A 19,139-nucleotide genomic window follows, 5' to 3' on the forward strand; every position below is an offset into this window, starting at 1 on the left:
GGGTGGAGCTAAAACTTAAACATCGAATTCAAATGTGTGTTTTCTACTTAAGCCGTGGATACATATGGAAGGATTATTGTATTAGGATTCAACCTTTAATCCAAGATTCTTCATGCGAGACTTGGGGCGCTTCCTGACTTTTTGCTATTTTCCGGTGGGATACATACAGGCCAATTCAGATCATACTCTTACAGTTGATTGGAAAGCCTTGTGCAACAAACTCGCCTCCCAAAAAGTCTGGGCTTTTTGCAGTATGGAAAGTGATGGGGAAATGCCCTGGAAAGTGTGGGATTTCATTTACTTTGATGTAATATCTTCTAACCTCTCAGTAAAAAAAAAATAAAATAGAAATGCAGTCATACCTTGGATCCTGAATGCCCTGGAACTCGGACGTTTTGGCTCCTGAACCCCATAAACCTGGAAGTGATTGTTCTGGTTTGCGAGCTTTTTTGGAAGGCGAATGTCTGACGGGGCTTCCGCGGCTTCTAATTGGCTGCAGGAGCTTCCTGCAGCCAATCAGAAGCTGCGCCTTGGTTTCTGAGCGTTTTGGAAGTCGAACAAACTTCTGGAATGGATTCCGTTTGACTTCTGAGGTACGACTGTAATTCTAATTAACTAACCAACATCTTCTAATCTCCCTGCAAACAAATCAGGACGAATACTCAATAAGTGAGTATTCTGGGAGAACCCTGAGGTGTCAATATGAGGGAGATCTTGCAGCTGGCAAAGGTACTGTTTGCTGTCATTCAGTGTTTTTGCACTGACCATAGGTCATAATCAGCCACCTTTCTTGTAAACACTGAAAGCACATAGAATCAGTGCAGCTGGAGTTGCTCTGCTTTTCTCAAGAGACGGTGGAAACCCTCTGTGCAAGAAGAAGAGAGAAATGTGCTGACCAGGTGTTTGCAAAGAACCAAAGCCATTAATCACATTAAATGACTCCCGATAATGGGTTTTAGTTCATTGGCTTTGCTCTCAATAAAGCTTAACCTCATAAACCTTTGTGCCATGTAAACAGGATACGTACCCATAGTGAGGAACTACTATAACTCTCTCCCACACACACACGCACACACACTCATTGACAAAGTGCTTTTGACTGAAATCAAATCTGTATGACAACCAGGAAAATAATAATCATATGTGCTTCCTTATGCATATTATTTAGATTATGGAAATATTGACAAAAAATAAATGTTGGAGAGGGATTTGTGGCATTTCTTGACAAATACAACTTTTGCCATAACAGGATGCATATATTAAAATGGAGAAGAAGCCTGTTATCATAGTTAGGGCTCCCCGCAAAGGTCTAGCAATTGAATGCTCCTCCTGGCTCGTTGAGACAGCCGCATATGCCAAGATACTGATCATTTTTATAGCTCTGTCAAATGTTTTATGGCAAGCAGCACTTATTTCCTTTGTTGCTCTCCATAGCACCGTCTCATCTAGTGAGCCTAATATGCAGTGAAATAAATTAGCGCAGCAGTTTAGAGATGTAGCATAATTGCAGCTGCCTGGCAAGGGCCTGTTTAGCAAGCATTTAGCTTCATGTGGCGCGTTGACTCTTCTGCAGCTGCATTTTATAGGAACTGGACCCTGAGGAACTGTGCGTTTTCGTCCTACAAGAAAAAAAGGAAACCGGACGGTTGCTGCCCTGGAAACAAGGAAATGAGCATCGGGTGTAATACCTCCAAACAGGGACACTGCTAAAATATTATTCAGCTAAAAATATTATTATACAATTGGGGGGGTGTTTTTTCTGTCTCACACAGAATCCCAGCCAAACCTTGCAGTTAGAAAACTAAAGAATTTGATAAAAAGTTTTTATTAAATACAGTCATACATCGGGTTAAATATGCTTCAGGTTGAGCGCTTTCGGGTTGTGCTCCATGGTGACCCGGAAGTAACGGAATGCATTACTTCCGGGTTTTGCTTCTCACGCATGCGCAGACGGTCAAAATGACGTCACGCGCATGCGCGGAAGTGGCGAATCGCGACCCGTAGGCGCAGGTTACATTTGCTTCGGGATGTGAACAGGGATCCGGAACGGATCCCGTTTGTATCCAGAGGTACCACTGTACACTCACAACATTGCCCCCCACCTTAGTATCACAACGTTCCTGTATTTGTACTGTGTGACAATAAATACAGTACAATAAATCAATGAATTAGTTGATGAGTAAATGAGGTAGAAGGGTTTGTGTGGTCTTTGGATGAAGGAAATGATGGGAAGGGAACATGGTCTTGAGTAGATTGGCCATGCTAGTGTCTCATGTTTAAAATATGTGTGAAGATGCTGTTTGATTCCGATTCCTCCACTCTCCTGCGGGTTAAGAAAGATTTAAAATCCCAGAGTGAGATAAGAACTGGACCACTGAGGAATCCAAAGATTGAAGACAGACAAGTAACTCATGAGTTTCCATAGATTATGCGTATTGGACTAGTTCTCCATGATGTGTCTTGGCTATATTGCTAGAACTCATACAGTTGAAGATTCCTTCAAAAAAAAGAAAGGTGACAGGAGTGGGGGAATCATTCACATAAAAATTTACAGTGGTACCTCGGGTTACATACACTTCAGGTTACATATGCTTCAGGTTACAGACTCCCCTAACCCAGAAATAGTACCTCGGGTTAAGAACTTTGCTTCAGGATGAGAACAGAAATTGTGCGGCGGCAGCGGGAGGCCCCATTAGCTAAAGTGGTGCTTCAGGTTAAGAACAGTTTCAGGTTAAGAACGGACCTCCGGAACGAATTAAGTACTTAACCTGAGGTACCACTGGAGCACATTTAGGCTAGAACACTTGTTTTCCTAGCTTTGTTACTGAGAAGAAAATTTGGACTTTTGAGCCCCTCTTTACAGTGCGTGTTGGTAAAGTGCAAACACAGATTTACAACTGAGAGCGAGTCTCATTAGGACCTGCCAAGGCTTGAACCCTTTGATTTTGTGTGTCGCTGCAGTATGTATTGCTGCTGCAACTTGAAGTATTCTCAAACCATGCACTCCTTCCCTCCGCAGGCCTTGGGGCCTGTTGAACTTCCATAAAGGGCTAGAAAGAGTTTTGTATGTTGGGATACGCAACAGGGTCTTCCTGGCTCTGGTGTGTTTCTGTACACATCTCAGCTCTGACACCTAGATCTTGCATCCCGGCCCTCCTTGGGCGCCTGCTTATGCCTTGGCACTGGCAGTTTTTAAGCAGCTCTTGCGTGGCTTCCAGCCATCACCTTGGGAAGGCTCTGACAGCTGAGCAAGCTCCCTCAAAATGTTTTTAATATGCTGTCTGAAGGAGGTTGTGATTTATGCTTAGTAAAAGAAAATTAGATCTTTTTTTAAAAAAGCATAATAATAATAAATTTTTTAAAAAAATTATATCCCGCCCATCTGGCTGGGTTTCCCCAGTCATTCTGGGCTTCTCCCAGCAGAATATTAAAAATAAGATAAAACACCAGACATTAAAAACTTCCCTAAACAGGGCTGCCTTCAGATGTCTTCTAAAAGTCAGGTAGTTGTTTATTTCATTGACATCTGGTGGGAGGGCATTCCACAGGGTGGGTGCCACTACTGGGAAGGCCCTCTGCCTGGTTCCCTGTAACCTCACTCCTCGCAGGGACGGAACTGCCAGAAGGCCCTTGAAGCTGGACCTCAGTGTCCAGGCTGAATGATGGGGGTGGAGATGCTCCTTCAGGTATACTGAAGCTTTGGGGGTGTACGTTTCTAAATGAGTAAACAATAAGAGAGTGAATCTTTGAGGAAGGGGCTGGGAAAAGGCATGGCACTGGTGACTAAGCCAGCTTTCCCCCTTTGCTTGAAGTTGTTCTATTCCTGCTCAGGCAGCAGAAGCAGACAGTAAAGGGAGTGCAGGGTGATTAGATTTGGGGGCTATTACTGGGAAAACACAAGTTCTAATTCCCATTTGGTCATGAGGCTTACGGGATGACCACCCCTATATTATGGTCTGCACTGCAAGATGTGGAAATTACTGGCATTGCATACAGGTGAACTGAAGAATGTTCTCCCAGAGGGTTTTTTGGTTTTTTGCTGTGCTGTTTTTAAATTCCAATTTATGCAATAATTTCCTTCCCTCCCTAAAGACATGCAACTAAGGGGGTGGGATTTTAAAGAACAGAACCAAGGGTTGACAAAGGAGGTGAAGTCTAGAAAGATGTGCAGCAGGCAGCTCCAGTTGTTAAAACAAGACCCATCTTTCAGTTCAAATGGTTTCATGCACAGTAAATTCTTAAGAACCCTTGATTGTGCTGGCATAAAGCATTGAGCTCCAGTGACATACAGGAACAGTCACTCTCTGTAACGAAAGCATTTCTGCATCACACTTGGCTCGGGCTGTGCTTTTGCCTTGCTATGACATCCTGTAGCTGCTTAGCTAACGCAAGGGATCTGAAAGGGAAGTATTGACATGAAATCTTCCGTGCTTGCCTGCTAGGTTTTGTTAACACTGTAATACAGAACAGCGCTCAGGAGACAGGTTGAGCAAGATACTAGCATAACTTTGTTGGCTCGCATCTATATGCTGGCAGAAGGATGCTGAATGTATTTGGCAGTCAACGTTAGGTTTTTCGCTAATCTCTGTCTTTCATGTCATTTCCAGAAGGTAGATTAAAGCTGCCTAGATAGATTGCAGAAGCAAAGGCTTGAATGCCTTTATGTTGCTCTGCCCTCTCTAGTCCAGCTTTGTGCTGGATATAGGAAGCATTAAGGTTTCGCGGGTGGCGCTGTGGGTTAAACCACAGAGCCTAGGACTTGTCGATCAGAAGGTTGGCGGTTCGAATCCCCACGACAGGGTGAGCTCCCGTTGCTTGGTCCCTGCTCCTGCCAACCTAGCAGTTTGAAAGCACGTCAAAATGCAAGTAGATAAATAGGTACCGCTCCGGCGGGAAGGTAAACGGCATTTTCGTGCGCTGCTCTGGTTCACCAGAAGCGGCTTAGTCAGGCTGGCCACATGACCTGGAAGCTGTATGCCGGCTCCCACGGCCAGTAAAGCGAGATGAGCGCCGCAACCCCAGAGTCTGTCACGACTGGACCTAATGGTCAGGGGTCCCTTTACCTTTACCTTTAAGCTTTCGTATAGAATGCAACATGCTCTGGTTTCTGATGTTTTCAAAAAGCAAGAAATTTTCTTTTAACTTGACTTGCAAATGTTGGAACTGCAAAAGGTTAGAAAATGTCCTATACTAAGTGGTTTTCTTTTTCTCTTTTAGTGAGTATGTTTTTGAACACATTGACGCCCAAGTTCTACGTTGCTCTCACAGGAACTTCTTCATTAATATCAGGGCTTATTTTGGTGAGTAAAATTGTTGCATTTTACTACTTCTGTCTATAAACTTTTGAACGTCAGATTCCATATGTAATAAATAAATAAATAAATCTGATCTTTCTTGCTATTTCTTCCCTACACACTTGCCTCCAACTTTGTGTCTCTGTGTACCTAAAAGAATTTGCATTTGCCATGGGCTGTGTGGTCTCTAGCATCTTCAAACCTAAAATTTCATTTTCGAAAGACAAAATTCGTGCCTTGCGTGCTTCCATTTTCAGCTGCAGAGAGCTTCACTTGCCAACCTGTTTCTGTCAATCTTCTCATATTGGCCAATCCCATCTTTTAAACCCCTAGCCAATAGGAACCACCACAGCGTTTTCTGCAGCAGAGTTCAAAATCAGTACATTGTTTAAAATCCTATTTATATTGTGCCATGCCACCCCAGTCTCCAAGGGATTTCAGGGGTTGCTTAGCCCACAGCCTGTGTCTTCTGTTGGGCAATGAGACACAGTGGAGACTGTGGTGTCTTTATGATATATGGTTTATTTACACATATATCCAACCCGAGTCTACCAGTCGGAAGCCGCAGAAGCCCTGTCGAACGTTTGGGTTCCAAAAGAACGTTCATAAACAATCACTTCTGGGTTTGCGGCGTTCTGGAGTCAAAATGTCCGCGTTCCAGGGTGTTCAACAACCAAGGTACAACTGTAGTGGGTTTTGTTAAAGGTCCTGGACCTCAGTTCACTGAAGGTAACTCCACCCTGAGCATTATATTGGGTATCTTTCTGAGAAAGTTTTTTTTAAGAAAGCTTAGTCACCTAAAACAGTCATCAGAAGAGCATCCTTATTGAGCTTGACTTCTGTCACTGGAACACTCTAGTAGACTGACTGCCAGCAGCTCTTCAGGGTTTCAAGAGGGGTTCAAGAGACATACCTGGAGATGCCAAGGACTGGACCTTAGACTTTCTGCGTGCTTTGGAATTCATGCCTTCCCTGTGTTCCAGTGCATGCAGACAATGTGTTCAGCAGAGCTGCAATCTCTCTTCAGTGCCTCTCGCTGCTACTTAAGGCTTATTCACAAAAGAAATCTCTGAAGAATAACGACATTTGCCAAAGGGTTTAGAGACCTTCCTTGCCTTGTTGTTTTCAAGCAAGAGGGAGATCATTACGGAATTAATTACTGTATCCTGAGTATTCCTTGAACAGATAGCACCTCAAGGCATATGGTTAGCCTTCAGAGAAATTAAAACTTCCCTTGTAGGTGTGAACAAAAGAGGCTTGGAGAGTAGATACTATAGTAAGAGGAGCTGTCTGTTGTTGTTTTTTTGAAGAGACCCAACAATTAGGACAGTAAATTGAAGGCTTTCAAAGCACGACTTGGCCATTTTTGCAGGAATTCACAGAGAGAAATTAGTGTTTGGCTGCCTTCCTTTTCATATGCAAATAACGATGATACTAATAACTTTAAACTGGAAGTAATTAAGAATATTCACATTGTTTTAATTTATCAGCCGTGCATTACATTGCATTAAGATGTGGCGATGGGGAAGCAGCCCTTACTATTTTATTTCTTGTACTGCTGGCTCAGGGATATTGGCAGTTATACTCATTTATATATTTTATCATTTCGTTATGCCTTTCTTTAGAAACAAAGTTGATAGATACTGAAATTGTTCAATATTTTGTTTTAACCACGCTGAATAATTATTTAAGTAATAACTGTAAACTGCTTCGGTTGCTGCCAAGCCAGGATACAAGTAGGAAGATGAGTGATAGCCCTGCACTCAATGGTGCTAAAAGGTTACGGTATGCTTGGCTGTAGTAGGTGGGCAGGATATGGCAAGGGCATGTGATGTCTGAGGCATGTAACCCAACGTCATATGGAGAAAGCAGCTGGCTTACAGCTGCATCCTTTGCAAGCACAGTTTGGGCCAGAGGTCCCACAAATGTAGGAAAAGGGGTCAGATGCTACAGCTGCTTTAGTGCTGCTGCTGTTTACACTACGGCGTTACGATTTGCTTTGTGCTGTGATGTACGTTGTAATGTAAGACTACTGAGAAGGGGTCGAGAAAGTGCCGAGGTCAGTTTGGGCTCCCCTCACATTCTTCTTTCTTCTCTCTCTCTTTGGCGATCACTTGTAGCCGAGCAAGATTGTCTTCCATAAGCACGGTTTTAACAATGAGCCCTAAGTGACTGTGGAGGCCAATTCTGGACCCACACGTCCTTCCACAGTGGGGACATTGGTTTCCAGGTGGGAGTTGATCACAGTGAGGGTTTGCCAAACATGCCTTCCTCTTAGCACGTTTCTCCCTTGCGTCCTGAGTTCGAGTGTCTTCAAAGCCCATGCCACCTTTGGTAGAGGCTGTTCTCCAATTAGCAAGTGTTTCCCAATTGTTGGTGTTTAAACTACATTTTTAAAGATTTGCCTTGAGACAGTCTTTAAACCTCTTTTGTTGACCACCAGCATTTACGCTTTCCATTTTTAAGTTCAGAAATAGAGTAGTTACTTTGGAAGACGATCATCAGGCATCCGCACAACATGACCACTCCAACGAAGTTGATGTTAAAGAGTCACCCCAAACATATATTCAATTCACATAACTCACCCCAAACAGATATTCAATGCAGATCCTATTCAGGATACATAAAAGAGCACTGTATGCAAACATTCCCCTTTTAATTCTGCAACCTATTTGCAGGCAGAGAAGTTTTAGGGGATGCCATTTCACCAAATTTCTCCAGTTTCACAGGGGTGGGGCTTGTCAGCAGAAGTCATGGAGCTGCTTTCTCTCCACCCGCCTTTAAAGTTGTTGGTGCTGCAACCGTGTTGAGCAGCGTGGCCACCATTTTTCACTCTCCACAATATTGCATCATTCCAGGACTCTTTGGGGGTGGGGGAGGCAAATGGCAACCAACACACACACACAAAAATGGTGGAGAATATCCGGAGCAAATTCTGCAGTAGATCTACGAAAAGGACAGAAACCAGCAAAGAAGCCTCTTCGTAATAACTGGCTAGGCATTTCCCTCTTAGCATATAACGTTGACTTCTATGAATCGGATCATTCAGCCCAGTATTGTCTGCTCGGACTGGCAGCAGCTCTTGAATATTTCAGGCCTTTCTTAGCTCTGCCACCTGAGCTGCTTTAACTTGAGATGCCAGGGATTAATCCTGTGGCTAATTAAGTACAGTGGTGCCTCGCAAGACGAAATTAATCTGTTCCGCGAGTCTCTTCATCTTGCGGTTTTTTCGTCTTGCGAAGCACGGCTATTAGCGGCTTAGCGGCTTTAAGAAAAAGGAAACAAACTGGCAAGAACTCGCAAGACGTTTCGTCTTGCGAAGCAAGCCCATAGGGAAATTCGTCTTGCGGAACGACTCAAAAAACGGAAAACTCTTTCGTCTAGCGAGTTTTTCGTCTTGCGAGGCATTCGTCTTGCGGGGCACCACTGTACTCCAAGTAGCTCCAGAGCAGGGAAGTGAGACAGACCCAGGAATGGATAGATGGATATTTGCAGCCTTTTAAGGGAAATTATGAGCAATAGGTGAGAAATAGCTTCTTGGTTGCTTCTGTATCGAGCACAGACCCCTGGCCCTTCCGTTTAAAGCTCTCTGTGGCTTTGCAATTATTTCCCATTATATGTTTGCCAATGATAGGTGGCCACTTATGCATCACCAAAAGAAGAAATGCATCACTAAACAAGGGGATGAAAAGAGGTCACAGGTTTGCATATAAGTTGCATATGCTAATTTATATTTATAGATGCAAATTCAGAAATAAATACCATAATTTAAATAGAAATCCCGTGCATCTCACCATAGCTGGGGGGCAAGGAACTAGGTTCCTGCTCAGTCACCTAGAATCATAGAATCGTGGGGTTGGAAGGGACCCTGAGGGTCATCTAGTCCAGCCCCCCGTTATGCAGGAAAATGCAGCTGTTCCATACAGGGATCGAACCTGCAACCTTGGCATTATCAGCACCACGCTCTAACCAACTGAGCTAAGCTGTCCAGGTGCTAAAAGTCAGTGAGCAACTTTGAGGCCCCTGTTCTGTCTTCTCATCGTTTTGTGTCTTTAAACTGAATTTGGAATAGGCAGCCTTTCCAAATACTCTTTCAAACAGTTTCTCCTTGTGTCTCTCCCACACTCCCTGTTTTCCATAAAGCCTGTTTTAGTATGTTGGTGGCTCTTGGTGTAGCACCCCTATCAATCTCTGCAAGGTTATGATTTATAAAGCAACACCGCATATACTGACGGCACTATATACGGAATAAATAAGGATAACAATTCATCCAAAAAAATACCTTTAAATATAGAATCAGAGCTTAAAAGAAAACACAAGTGGCCAGTGGAAATTACTTTGGAGTTAAGGAAAGCAAACTAGTGAATGCACATATTCGCTTCTGTTTTTAGATATTTGAGTGGTGGTATTTTCGCAAGTATGGGACCTCGTTCATTGAGCAAGTCTCGGTGAGTCACTTGCGCCCTCTGCTGGGAGGGGTGGACAACAACTCGCCCAATAACTCAAATACAAGCAACGGGGATTCTGATGCAAATCGGCAGAGTGTCTCAGGTAAGACAATTCCGCTTCTCCTGCGCAGATTGTTAACTATAGTAGTATGTCCTTTTAAAATGCAAGAACGATCGTGGGTTATGCTTATTACTATTGACAGCAAAGCTGTAATGTCCTGGATTCCGTTTTTCTTTTTTTAAGTGTTCTATTATCGCTCATGTTCCAGCCTTCAGGTATGGATGCTGATCTCAGAGGCATCTTGGGGTCCTTCAACCAGTGGCTCCCTAGGGGAAGTGAATTACTGCCTCCAATCTATTTGTAGCTTGTTTTGTTCTGGCAGAGGAAGCGGAACAAACTTTGCAAGAACTCGAATAGCATATCACTTCAGAAGCCACCTAGAGCAAACGATTAGCTACATATCTTCTTGCCTGCAAGCTTCCATTTTTGACTTTGAAATGGAACAGTGTTAGCACTTGACTTAAAAAGAAATTGAAACATGAGTGGTTTTAGGAATGAATTTATTCACCAAGTCGACTTTTCCCCAGTTGAATCTGCTCCTAGTGTTCCTTCATCCTGGTGTCAGACTTTTCTGGCTAATAATAATAAATTTTATTTATACCCTGCCCTCCCTGGCCAGAGCCGGGCTCAGGGCGGCTAACACCAGTAAAATTACAATAAAAACATAATAGGGAGGGGGGCAATTTAAAATACAGGTTAAAATGCAATTTAAAATGCAGCCTCATTTTAAAAGTAGCCCATAGATCAAAACCGTAAGGGGAGGGAAACATAAGGGTTAGACTGAGTCCAAACCAAAGGCCAGGTGGAACAGCTGTGTCTTGCAGGCCTGCGGAAAGATGTCAAGTCCCGCAGGGCCCTAGGCTCTTGACAGAGCGTTTCACCAAGTTGGGGCCAGTACTGAAAAGGCCCTGGCCCTAGTTGAGACCAATTTAACCGCCTTGTGACCTGGGACCTCCAAAGTGTTGTCATTTGTGGACCTTAAGGTCCTCCGCAGGGCATACCAGGAGAGGCAGTCCTGTAGGTACATATAATATGTATTCCCCATCCCACCCTCACCCCCCAAAAAGTGCCATCATAACAAAAGATATCCATGCTTTTCCTACGAGTGCATTTGCAACAACAAATAAACTGCAACAACACCAGTGGTGGGAGATCAGGTAAGCATTGCCCCCCTGCCACTGGCTATAGTGCCACATGTTTATATCTATAAGCCAGAAAAGTCAATACGATATAAATCACATCTACACATATATCACTCCCCAAAGTCTTCTTTAACTACCATGAGTCCCAGTCAAAAACTCTGGGAACTCTTAATAAGCCCCCTCTACAACAATTCTCATGATTCTTGTAAATTAGCATACCAATTAATTTACACACACTTTCTACTAAAGGTGGATGAATTTCCAGCACCTGCTACTTCCCTCTTCTAGGTAATACTACTTGTACTGGGCAGGTTATTCAGACATACAAATCTACATGTCCCACAACACAGTCTTTGGTTTTTGGAACAGAATAATGCTGGCAACAACTAACTTCCGGGCCATTTCACAGTTAGAAATAGGAGGGCTGTGAACAATCTTTTTCTGAAATTTGGAAGGACTGTCGCCATCAAAGCAGACAATGCAAGGACTGATGGAACAGTGGTCTGATTCAGCATGCCAGCTTCATTTGTTCATATATGTACTAATAATTCATTGGATCACAGAAGCACTCCAGATGTATATACTGTGGGCAAATCACAGGCCCTCCAATGGCGCCCATCTGTTGGATACCACCTGTATATTCGCCTGGTATTCTTTTAGATGCTTGGAATGCACCTGGAATGACTTAATTTGAAGGCAGTTTTGTTTTCAAATAAACAGTAGCATTAACTGGTAATTAGAAGGCGTATATATTTTTCCATTGTTACAGAATGCAAAGTCTGGCGAAATCCACTAAACCTGTTTAGAGGAGCTGAATATAACCGGTAAGTGCTGCACAGAATTGTCATTCAAGCACAGTAGCCACTTTTAAAAGTTATGTTTGAGCACTCGTTCATTGTCGCAGAATAACTTGGGGCTTATCAGAGCAGCACAGTGGACAGGTTTCACATATATTGCATTTTTAATCCTTGTTGGAAGCCACCCAGAGTGGCTGGGGAAACCCAGCCAGATAGGCGTGGTACAAATAATAAATTATTATTATAATTATTATATGCATTCACACTTAACACTAAACCATGGCTTAGTACAGGGCCAGAAACCTTTTTTTTTTGTTAGCCTGAAAGCTGCATTTCCCCGATGACAAGGATGAAGAGCCACGGGCCTAGTGGGTCCAAAGTGCAACCACTCCAGACCTCTTTATCACGCCCCCCCCCCCAGCTCTCTCCATAGTCACTCCCTCTTTTCCTAGGCCACACCCCTCACCCACCTTGCTACACATCAGGGGCAGACCTTGCTAATAATGGTGCGATGTGCCAGGCCAAAATTTGACGCCACCCAGTCAAGTCCTCACACCACCTTCCCAAACCCAGTTAAGTGAGATGCTGGGCTTTGTGAAGGAGGCATATGAGGGTCCTGACAGGCTCCTAGAGGCCTCCTACCTCCTTCCCAAAGCTGGGAAAGCACAAACTAGGCTTTGGAAGGAAGTGGACCTTGTCAGAGTCGTCATGCCTTTGGGAAGGAGGCAGGAAGCCACCTTCTGAGCTGGGTGCCCGGGGGGGGGGGCATTGCCTTAAATCTGCTTCCTTGAGTATTTTTGCCTGGTTAGATTGCATCCTTGAATTCTGACAATGACTCTCACTTGCCTGGATAGAGGATATACAGGGCGTCTGAGAGTGTATGTAGAAACCAGCCTACTGTACAAAGGTTGGATTTATATTCACTGATTCACCCACTTTTGCTTCTGGTCCTACGCACCCCTTCCTTCTGAAGGTTGTCGAGAAGAAAATGCAAAGATTCATTCTCTCTCTCTCTCTCTCTCACACACACACACACACACACACACACACATTCTCCATCCAGGTAAGCGGGAGGCAATACCTGTGGTTTAAGGACAAATTCCAGCCTAGAAAGATCCTTTGGGAGCAGGGCTGTGAGAAGCACGGGGAGAGGTCTGATGGGCCCCCATTTCAGTAGGATGAAGAGGGCTCGTTATATCCAGTAGGATGAAAAGGGTATGAGAAGATTTCTGAGAATTTGGAATGGCCCATGAGGAAGATCTTCCGATGAATTTGCGATGGCGGTTTCTGCTATTTCTTGTACTCTCTTTTATACTCTCTCCAGGTATACCTGGGTGACGGGAAGGGAACCTCTGACATACTACGATATGAATCTTTCGGCGCAAGATCATCAGACCTTCTTCACGTGCGATACGGACCACTTAAGGCCTGCAGATGCCAGTAAGGAGTTTACTAATAAGTGTGCTTGGAAACGAATGACTTGGAGTGAATAGCAAAGTTTACTTCCAAGAAAATAGGGACAAGGTGTCTCGGATCACCAATCTGTTGTCTTTGCTTGTGTCTAAACCGCTTGCTTAGAGTGCTTGTCTAAATTATGGTTCTCAGCACTTCAGATTTGAAGTGTGAGTGCTGCTGCTTATCTAGCTGAAATGGTATCACCCTGTATCAGTAGGGTTTGGGTTAGCTCAGAAAACAACCTGATAATGTCTGGGCATGTTCAGTGACCATGAAATGCTGACACTAAGTGAGGAAACAGAAAACCAAATGGGAGCGGGAATGGCCTGGAGAAGCTGAAGCCCTCCACACTGCAACACTTGGTTGCAGGTACCACTAGTAGGTATTCTTGCCCTTTCTCCAAAAATCTTCCTTTTAGGATAGCACTTCTTGTGTGGTGATTTCTTCTCACGCTGCTCTAGCGCAGGGTGTCCCAAACTTGGGTCTCCAGCTGTTTTTGGACTGCAATTCCCATCATCCTCGACAACTGGTCTTGCTAGCTGGGAGTGATGGGAGTTGTAGTCCAAAAACAGCTGGAGACGCAAGTTTGGGAAATTCTGCTGTAGTACAAGAGACGGGAGCTTGTGGTCTGCAGGTCAGATTTGGACCAGCACAGGTCCCAGTTCGGCCTGCAAGGCCATTTCCCCCAAACTGCACCCACTTTCCCCATATGTCCAGTGTGACATCAGGAAGTGGAGATGTAGCTGGATCAGATGTGCGACCTGAGCTCCTCAGCCACACAGCCAATCACTGCGGAAAGGAGATGAGCACAGGGCAAATCATTGTGCAAGGGACTTTGGCAGGTGGGCAGGGCACCCTACCTGCCCATCATCTGATATGATAAGTTGATTGACAGATGGGTTGTCCTTCCCACTTGCCAAAGCTGGTTTCCATTGTTGATTTCTGAGCAAACCATTCTTGGCACGTTTTCCTGTAGTTTCCTCTAACATTGACTGCACAGATGTAAGTTTCCTCTTCCTCTGGACACGTTAAAAGAGTAAACCTGAGGTTTGGAGAGAAGGTGCGTCGAGACATTTGCCTGATAAAATGCCCCAACGGAATGCTTGACTACAGTTGCGTCCTGTCAAAACACCTCCTCTATTTTTATTTATTTTTAAATACCTTGCTCAACAGTAATGCAAAAAGCGTGGAGGGAGAGAAATCCGCAGGCCAGAATTTCTGCAGCGCACGAAGCCTTAGAGCTAAATGAGTAAGTATCTCAACAGTCGCTTGAAAATGGTTTTGCTTGATCATGATCAGGGGTGGGAAACTTACAGCCTTGGGGACCAAATGTGGCCCTCCACGCCTCTTATTTGGCCCCCAGAACTCTCCCCGGCCATGCACTTCAATGGCCCTGTTCCACGCTCTCCTTGGGTACCTGAAAGTCTTATTGAACTGTGATACTGCCTCTTGTTTGTTGAGAAGGATGGAGGACGGTGTAGCAACCTCTGGCTTTTGTGAGTAGCTGTGATGCAGCCTACTGTAAAAAAAAGAGTGAAAGCCACCCTCTTTTTGCCTCTGGCCTCAGCCTCCATGTGGCCCCCGGAAGATTCCCTAATGAGGAAACACTGGCTTCAGATTAAAAGATTGTCCCCACCCCTGATCTAGACTGTTCATGGTAATTTCTTATCTTTGGGAGGGTGAGGTACAAAGTGAGGTAGTTCTCCAAATTTGCAAACGGTAGGCAATAGGGAAGGACCTATAATTCATTTTTCATCTGTGGGTGCTAATTGCTGATGCTTGCATGGCAAAGTAGTTTTTAGTAGTGAAATAAGAGCAGGGTGGCGCTGTGGGTTAAACCACAGAGCTTAGGACTTGCCGATCAGTAGGTCGGCGGTACTAATCCCCGTGACCGGGTGAGCTCCCGTTGTTCGGTCCCTGCTCCTGCCAACCTAGCAGTTCGAAAGCACGAAAGTGCAAGTAGATAAATAGGTACCGCTCCGGCGGGAAGGTAAACGGCGTTTCTGTGCACTGCTCTGGTTCACCAGAAGTGGCTTAGTCATGCTGGCCACATGATCCGGAAGCTGTACGCTGGCTCCCTCGGCCAAGGAAGCGAGATGAGTGCCGCAACCCCAGAGTCGGCCACGACTGGACCTAATGGTCAGGGATCCCTTTACCTTAAGAGCAGGAGAAATTCTGCTAATACTGAGGCCTATTTATTTATTTATTTCAAACATGGACTTTGTTATTCCTTTAAAATAAAATACGCATTCAATTGTTCTTGTGTCTTCTGGGCTCCCTTCCAAATGTTTCAAGTTAAAAATAGTGGCCTACTCTGATCCAGCAATGTATTGCCAGTTATTTATTTGGAACACAAACCTGCACAGAATTTTGCTTTGCAGAACTTTGCATGCGCTATGTGTCTGGACATTGGCTCCTTGCCTCCTTATTGGGGCTTTGCAACGGATTTGACTGGCCACAACAGTTATTGCAAATGCTGCACAGCTTGCTGGACTGTGCCATATCCTGAGTCCCAGCTTTGTATGCCTGGGATTTCTGGCCTGCTGATAGTGTGGATTTACGGGACCGCCTCTCCTGGTATGCCCTGCAGAGGACCTTAAGGTCCATGAATAACCATAATTTAGAGGTCCCAGGCCCTAAGGAAGTCAGACTATCCTCCACCAGGGCCAGGGCCGTCTCAGTGATGGCTCCGACCTGGTGGAATGCTCTATCCCATGTGACTAGGGCCCTTCAGGATTTAACCTCCTTCCACCAGACCTGTAAGACAGAGCTATTCCCCTTGGCCTTTAATTTGAATTCAGTCTGGTCTTTTATTTCCCTTCTCTCCCCCCTCCCACCCATTATGAAGATTACCCACTCTGAGACCCCACAGCTAATTCTCCCCTGGCCTCCTCGCTGGCCCAAGTAGGACTAATTCAGCCAGCTAGCCCTGGTGACTCTCTAATGCTTATTAGATGGATTTCCCCCAAATTGATTTCTGAACTTTGAATTTTATTGTTATTCATGTTTTTATATTGTATTTTATGCTGCTTTTACAATTAAGTGTTTTAAATTGGTTGTTAGCCGCCCTGAGCCCGGTTTTCCGAACCGGGAAGGGCAAGGTATAAATAAAAATTTAGTATTTATTATTATTATAGCATGGATCACACCCTTGTGTCACATAGAACCTGCATTTCAGACAGCTACGTGTGGTAAGATCTCTATATGGGAGAAGAAGCAATAGGTCCAGGTCCTGGCCAGTTCAAATGAAACTTTCAGGCTGCAGTCTCCATTAATGGGAATAGGAGTCCCTTGTTTAAGCAGAGGTCTGGGTTGCAGCCTCTTGCTGCTCCTGCCATTGGCTTAAGTGGCTGGGTGGCTTCACACATACCTTGCAGAATTGTTCTCCTCCAGTGAAGTGAATGGAGGAGCACTAATAGACCGCAGCATAGCAGATGCTTCAGAGAGCCTCCATGAACACATGGAATTGCAGGCGTGTTTCCTATCACAAATAGGGACGCGGGTGGCGCTGTGGGTTAAACCACAGAGCCTAGGGCTTGCCGATCAGAAGGTCGGCAGTTCAAATCCCCACGACGGGGTGAGCTATTGCTTGGTCCCTGCTCCTGCCAACCTAGCAGTTCGAAAGCACGTCAGAGTGCAAGTAGATAAATAGGTACCACTCCAGCGGGAAGGTAAACTGCGTTTCCGTACGCTGCTCTGGTTTGCCAGAAGCGGGTTATTCATGCTGGCCACATGACCCAGAAGCTCCCTCGGCCAATAAAGCGAGATGACCGCCGCAACCCCGGAGTTGTCCGCTGCTGGACCTAATGGTCAGGGGTCACTTTACCTTCCTATCGCAATAAGACAGACAAAAGCTACGTGTTAATTGGATATAGCCTAGAAAATGCTTTTCCCTTTCCTAGTTTGTCTTACTAATGATTGTTTCTGTTGTTTCACTGACAGGTGTGCCACTGCCTATATTCTGTTGGCAGAAGAGGAAGCAACAACTATTGTGGAAGCAGAGAAGTTGTTCAAACAGGCTCTGAAGGCTGGCGAAGGCTGCTACAGGCGTAGCCAACAGCTGCAGCATCATGGTGCCCAGTACGAAGCTCAACACAGTAAGCTAGTCTCTCTTCGACTAAAAATCCCAAGACCTTTCAAGAGACAAATAGTTGCTAGTAGTGGGGTAGGAGAACTGAAAATAACGCCGATATATTTCACATCTGGCAACCATTGCCTATGGAAGTGTATACTCAATTCTAGGAGGCTGTTTGCTCAGAATCGAGTACAGTGGTACCTTGGTTCTCGAACGGCTTAGTTGTCGAATAAATCAGCTCCCGGATGCCGCAAACCCGGAAGTAAGTGTTCCAGTTTGCGAACGTTTTTCGGAAGCCAAACGTCTGATGCAGCTTCCGCTTGAGTGCAGGAAGCTTCTGCAGCCAATCGGAAGCTGCGTCCTGGTTTTCGAATGGTTTTTGGAGTCAAACGGACCCCCGGAATGGATTAAGTTCAAGAACCAAGGTTCCACTGTATACACTTTCAGAGTGAATGCTAAATACATTACTTCAGGTAAATGAGCCACCATAGCCGCTAGAGGGCCGTGAAAATTTGTGCCCTTGGCTTTTTAGGCTCCTCTACCCGTGCACCATCTGAAACCAAAGAAGCGTATTGGTTTTTCACATGTGAAATATATCAGCATTTTTTTCAGCTTTCCTAACACACCTAGTTACCCCTCTCAAACTTGCATTTCAAAAAATATTTACATGCTGTTTGTACACCATTCCTCCTCCAGTGATTTCTGAGTGTTCTGTGGGGTCAGAGGACTATCCTCATTCTTACCGTGTGATGTTAGGGTTAGGTTTCTCAGTGAGTTCGATGACTGAGCAGTATTTCAATCCCAAATCTTCTTTATTTGCAAGTGGCACGTTGGTTGCCAGATATGAATTATTTTTATTTTTTAGCTCTGCTACCTCACTATAGGCTAATAGCACTTTTTCACAGGGTTGTGAAAAGAAACAGCACTGAACACAGTATACCTATTCTTGAGAATTTTAGCTTTAATTAAAAATAATTGAAAAGGTTTGTTTCTGGTCCTCCATAAAAGGGGGCTCCCTGTAACTGCTGATCAGAGGTTGCTGCAAACCCCTTTAAAGGTGCGGCAGTCAGCTGATGATGTCATTGTGACATCAGGTTATTGACAGGCGTGTGGTCTCACTCAGCTTTCAGAATTGGCCGGCAGGGTGTGAGGGAGTTAGGGATACATTTCCCTACTGCTGCGCTCCATAAATGTGAGGCATCTGCTATTGATGGAAATGCAGTTATTGGAATTAAACGGTGTAATAAATATTGAAGTGATGTAAGGTAGGAAAATGGAATTAGATGGATATATCAAAATATGCAGGAACATAGGGGAATTTAAATGAACCTTGGGAGGGGAGGAAGGGAAGTCACATGTATGGTATAATAAAATATGTTTGGTGTGTGTGTGTGTGTGTGTGTGTGTGTGTGTGTGTGTGGAAATGCAGTTACTGTCGGAAATCAAGCCTTTATCAGGAGAAACTGGCAACTCTCCCAGGCACCCGGCTTGGTCTCCTGTTGACCTCCCTGTCTGCTTTCCCGGCAAGATCCAGGGAAAGGTCGCGATAGGCGATCCTTCTCAGCGTGAGAAGAACACCCCCCCCTTTCCTGCCCCCCCTGGCAGGGGAAAGAGATAGACAGAAATGTATTTACATGCCTTTATTTCTGTCTTTGCAGCGTTACAAAAAACATGACTGCTCTCTTCAAACTCCAGCAGTCAAGAGAGAAAAAAACCACTCCCCTGTACTTCCTGTACAGCTCATATTACACTCTGAGCTAATTCCGGTGCCCTCTGCACTGTGAATTGACTGTCCCTCTGTTTCCCACGGAACAGTGCTAACATTCCATCATGTGCTGTTTTCAAGCTAGCAGCTCGCGGCTGCATT

General features: G+C 44.8%; 1 protein-coding gene across 4 annotated transcripts in view; it reads left to right on the forward strand.

Moving 5' to 3' along the window:
• ST7 (suppression of tumorigenicity 7) overlaps window positions 1–19,139 on the forward strand; it is a 97,128-nt gene that overhangs the window by 50,673 nt on the left and 27,316 nt on the right. For all 4 annotated transcript variants that reach the window (XM_083463584.1, XM_083463585.1, XM_083463586.1 and 1 more), the window contains exons 2-7: window positions 5,218–5,300; window positions 9,686–9,845; window positions 11,715–11,769; window positions 13,067–13,182; window positions 14,371–14,446; window positions 17,140–17,294. In XM_083463584.1, the coding sequence (XP_083319710.1) occupies window positions 5,218–5,300; window positions 9,686–9,845; window positions 11,715–11,769; window positions 13,067–13,182; window positions 14,371–14,446; window positions 17,140–17,294 (645 nt within the window). The remainder of the gene's footprint in view (window positions 1–5,217; window positions 5,301–9,685; window positions 9,846–11,714; window positions 11,770–13,066; window positions 13,183–14,370; window positions 14,447–17,139; window positions 17,295–19,139) is intronic.

This window comes from Podarcis liolepis (assembly GCF_965112155.1).
Source record: "Podarcis liolepis genome assembly, chromosome: 10".
Taxonomy (NCBI): Eukaryota; Metazoa; Chordata; class Lepidosauria; order Squamata; family Lacertidae; genus Podarcis; species Podarcis liolepis.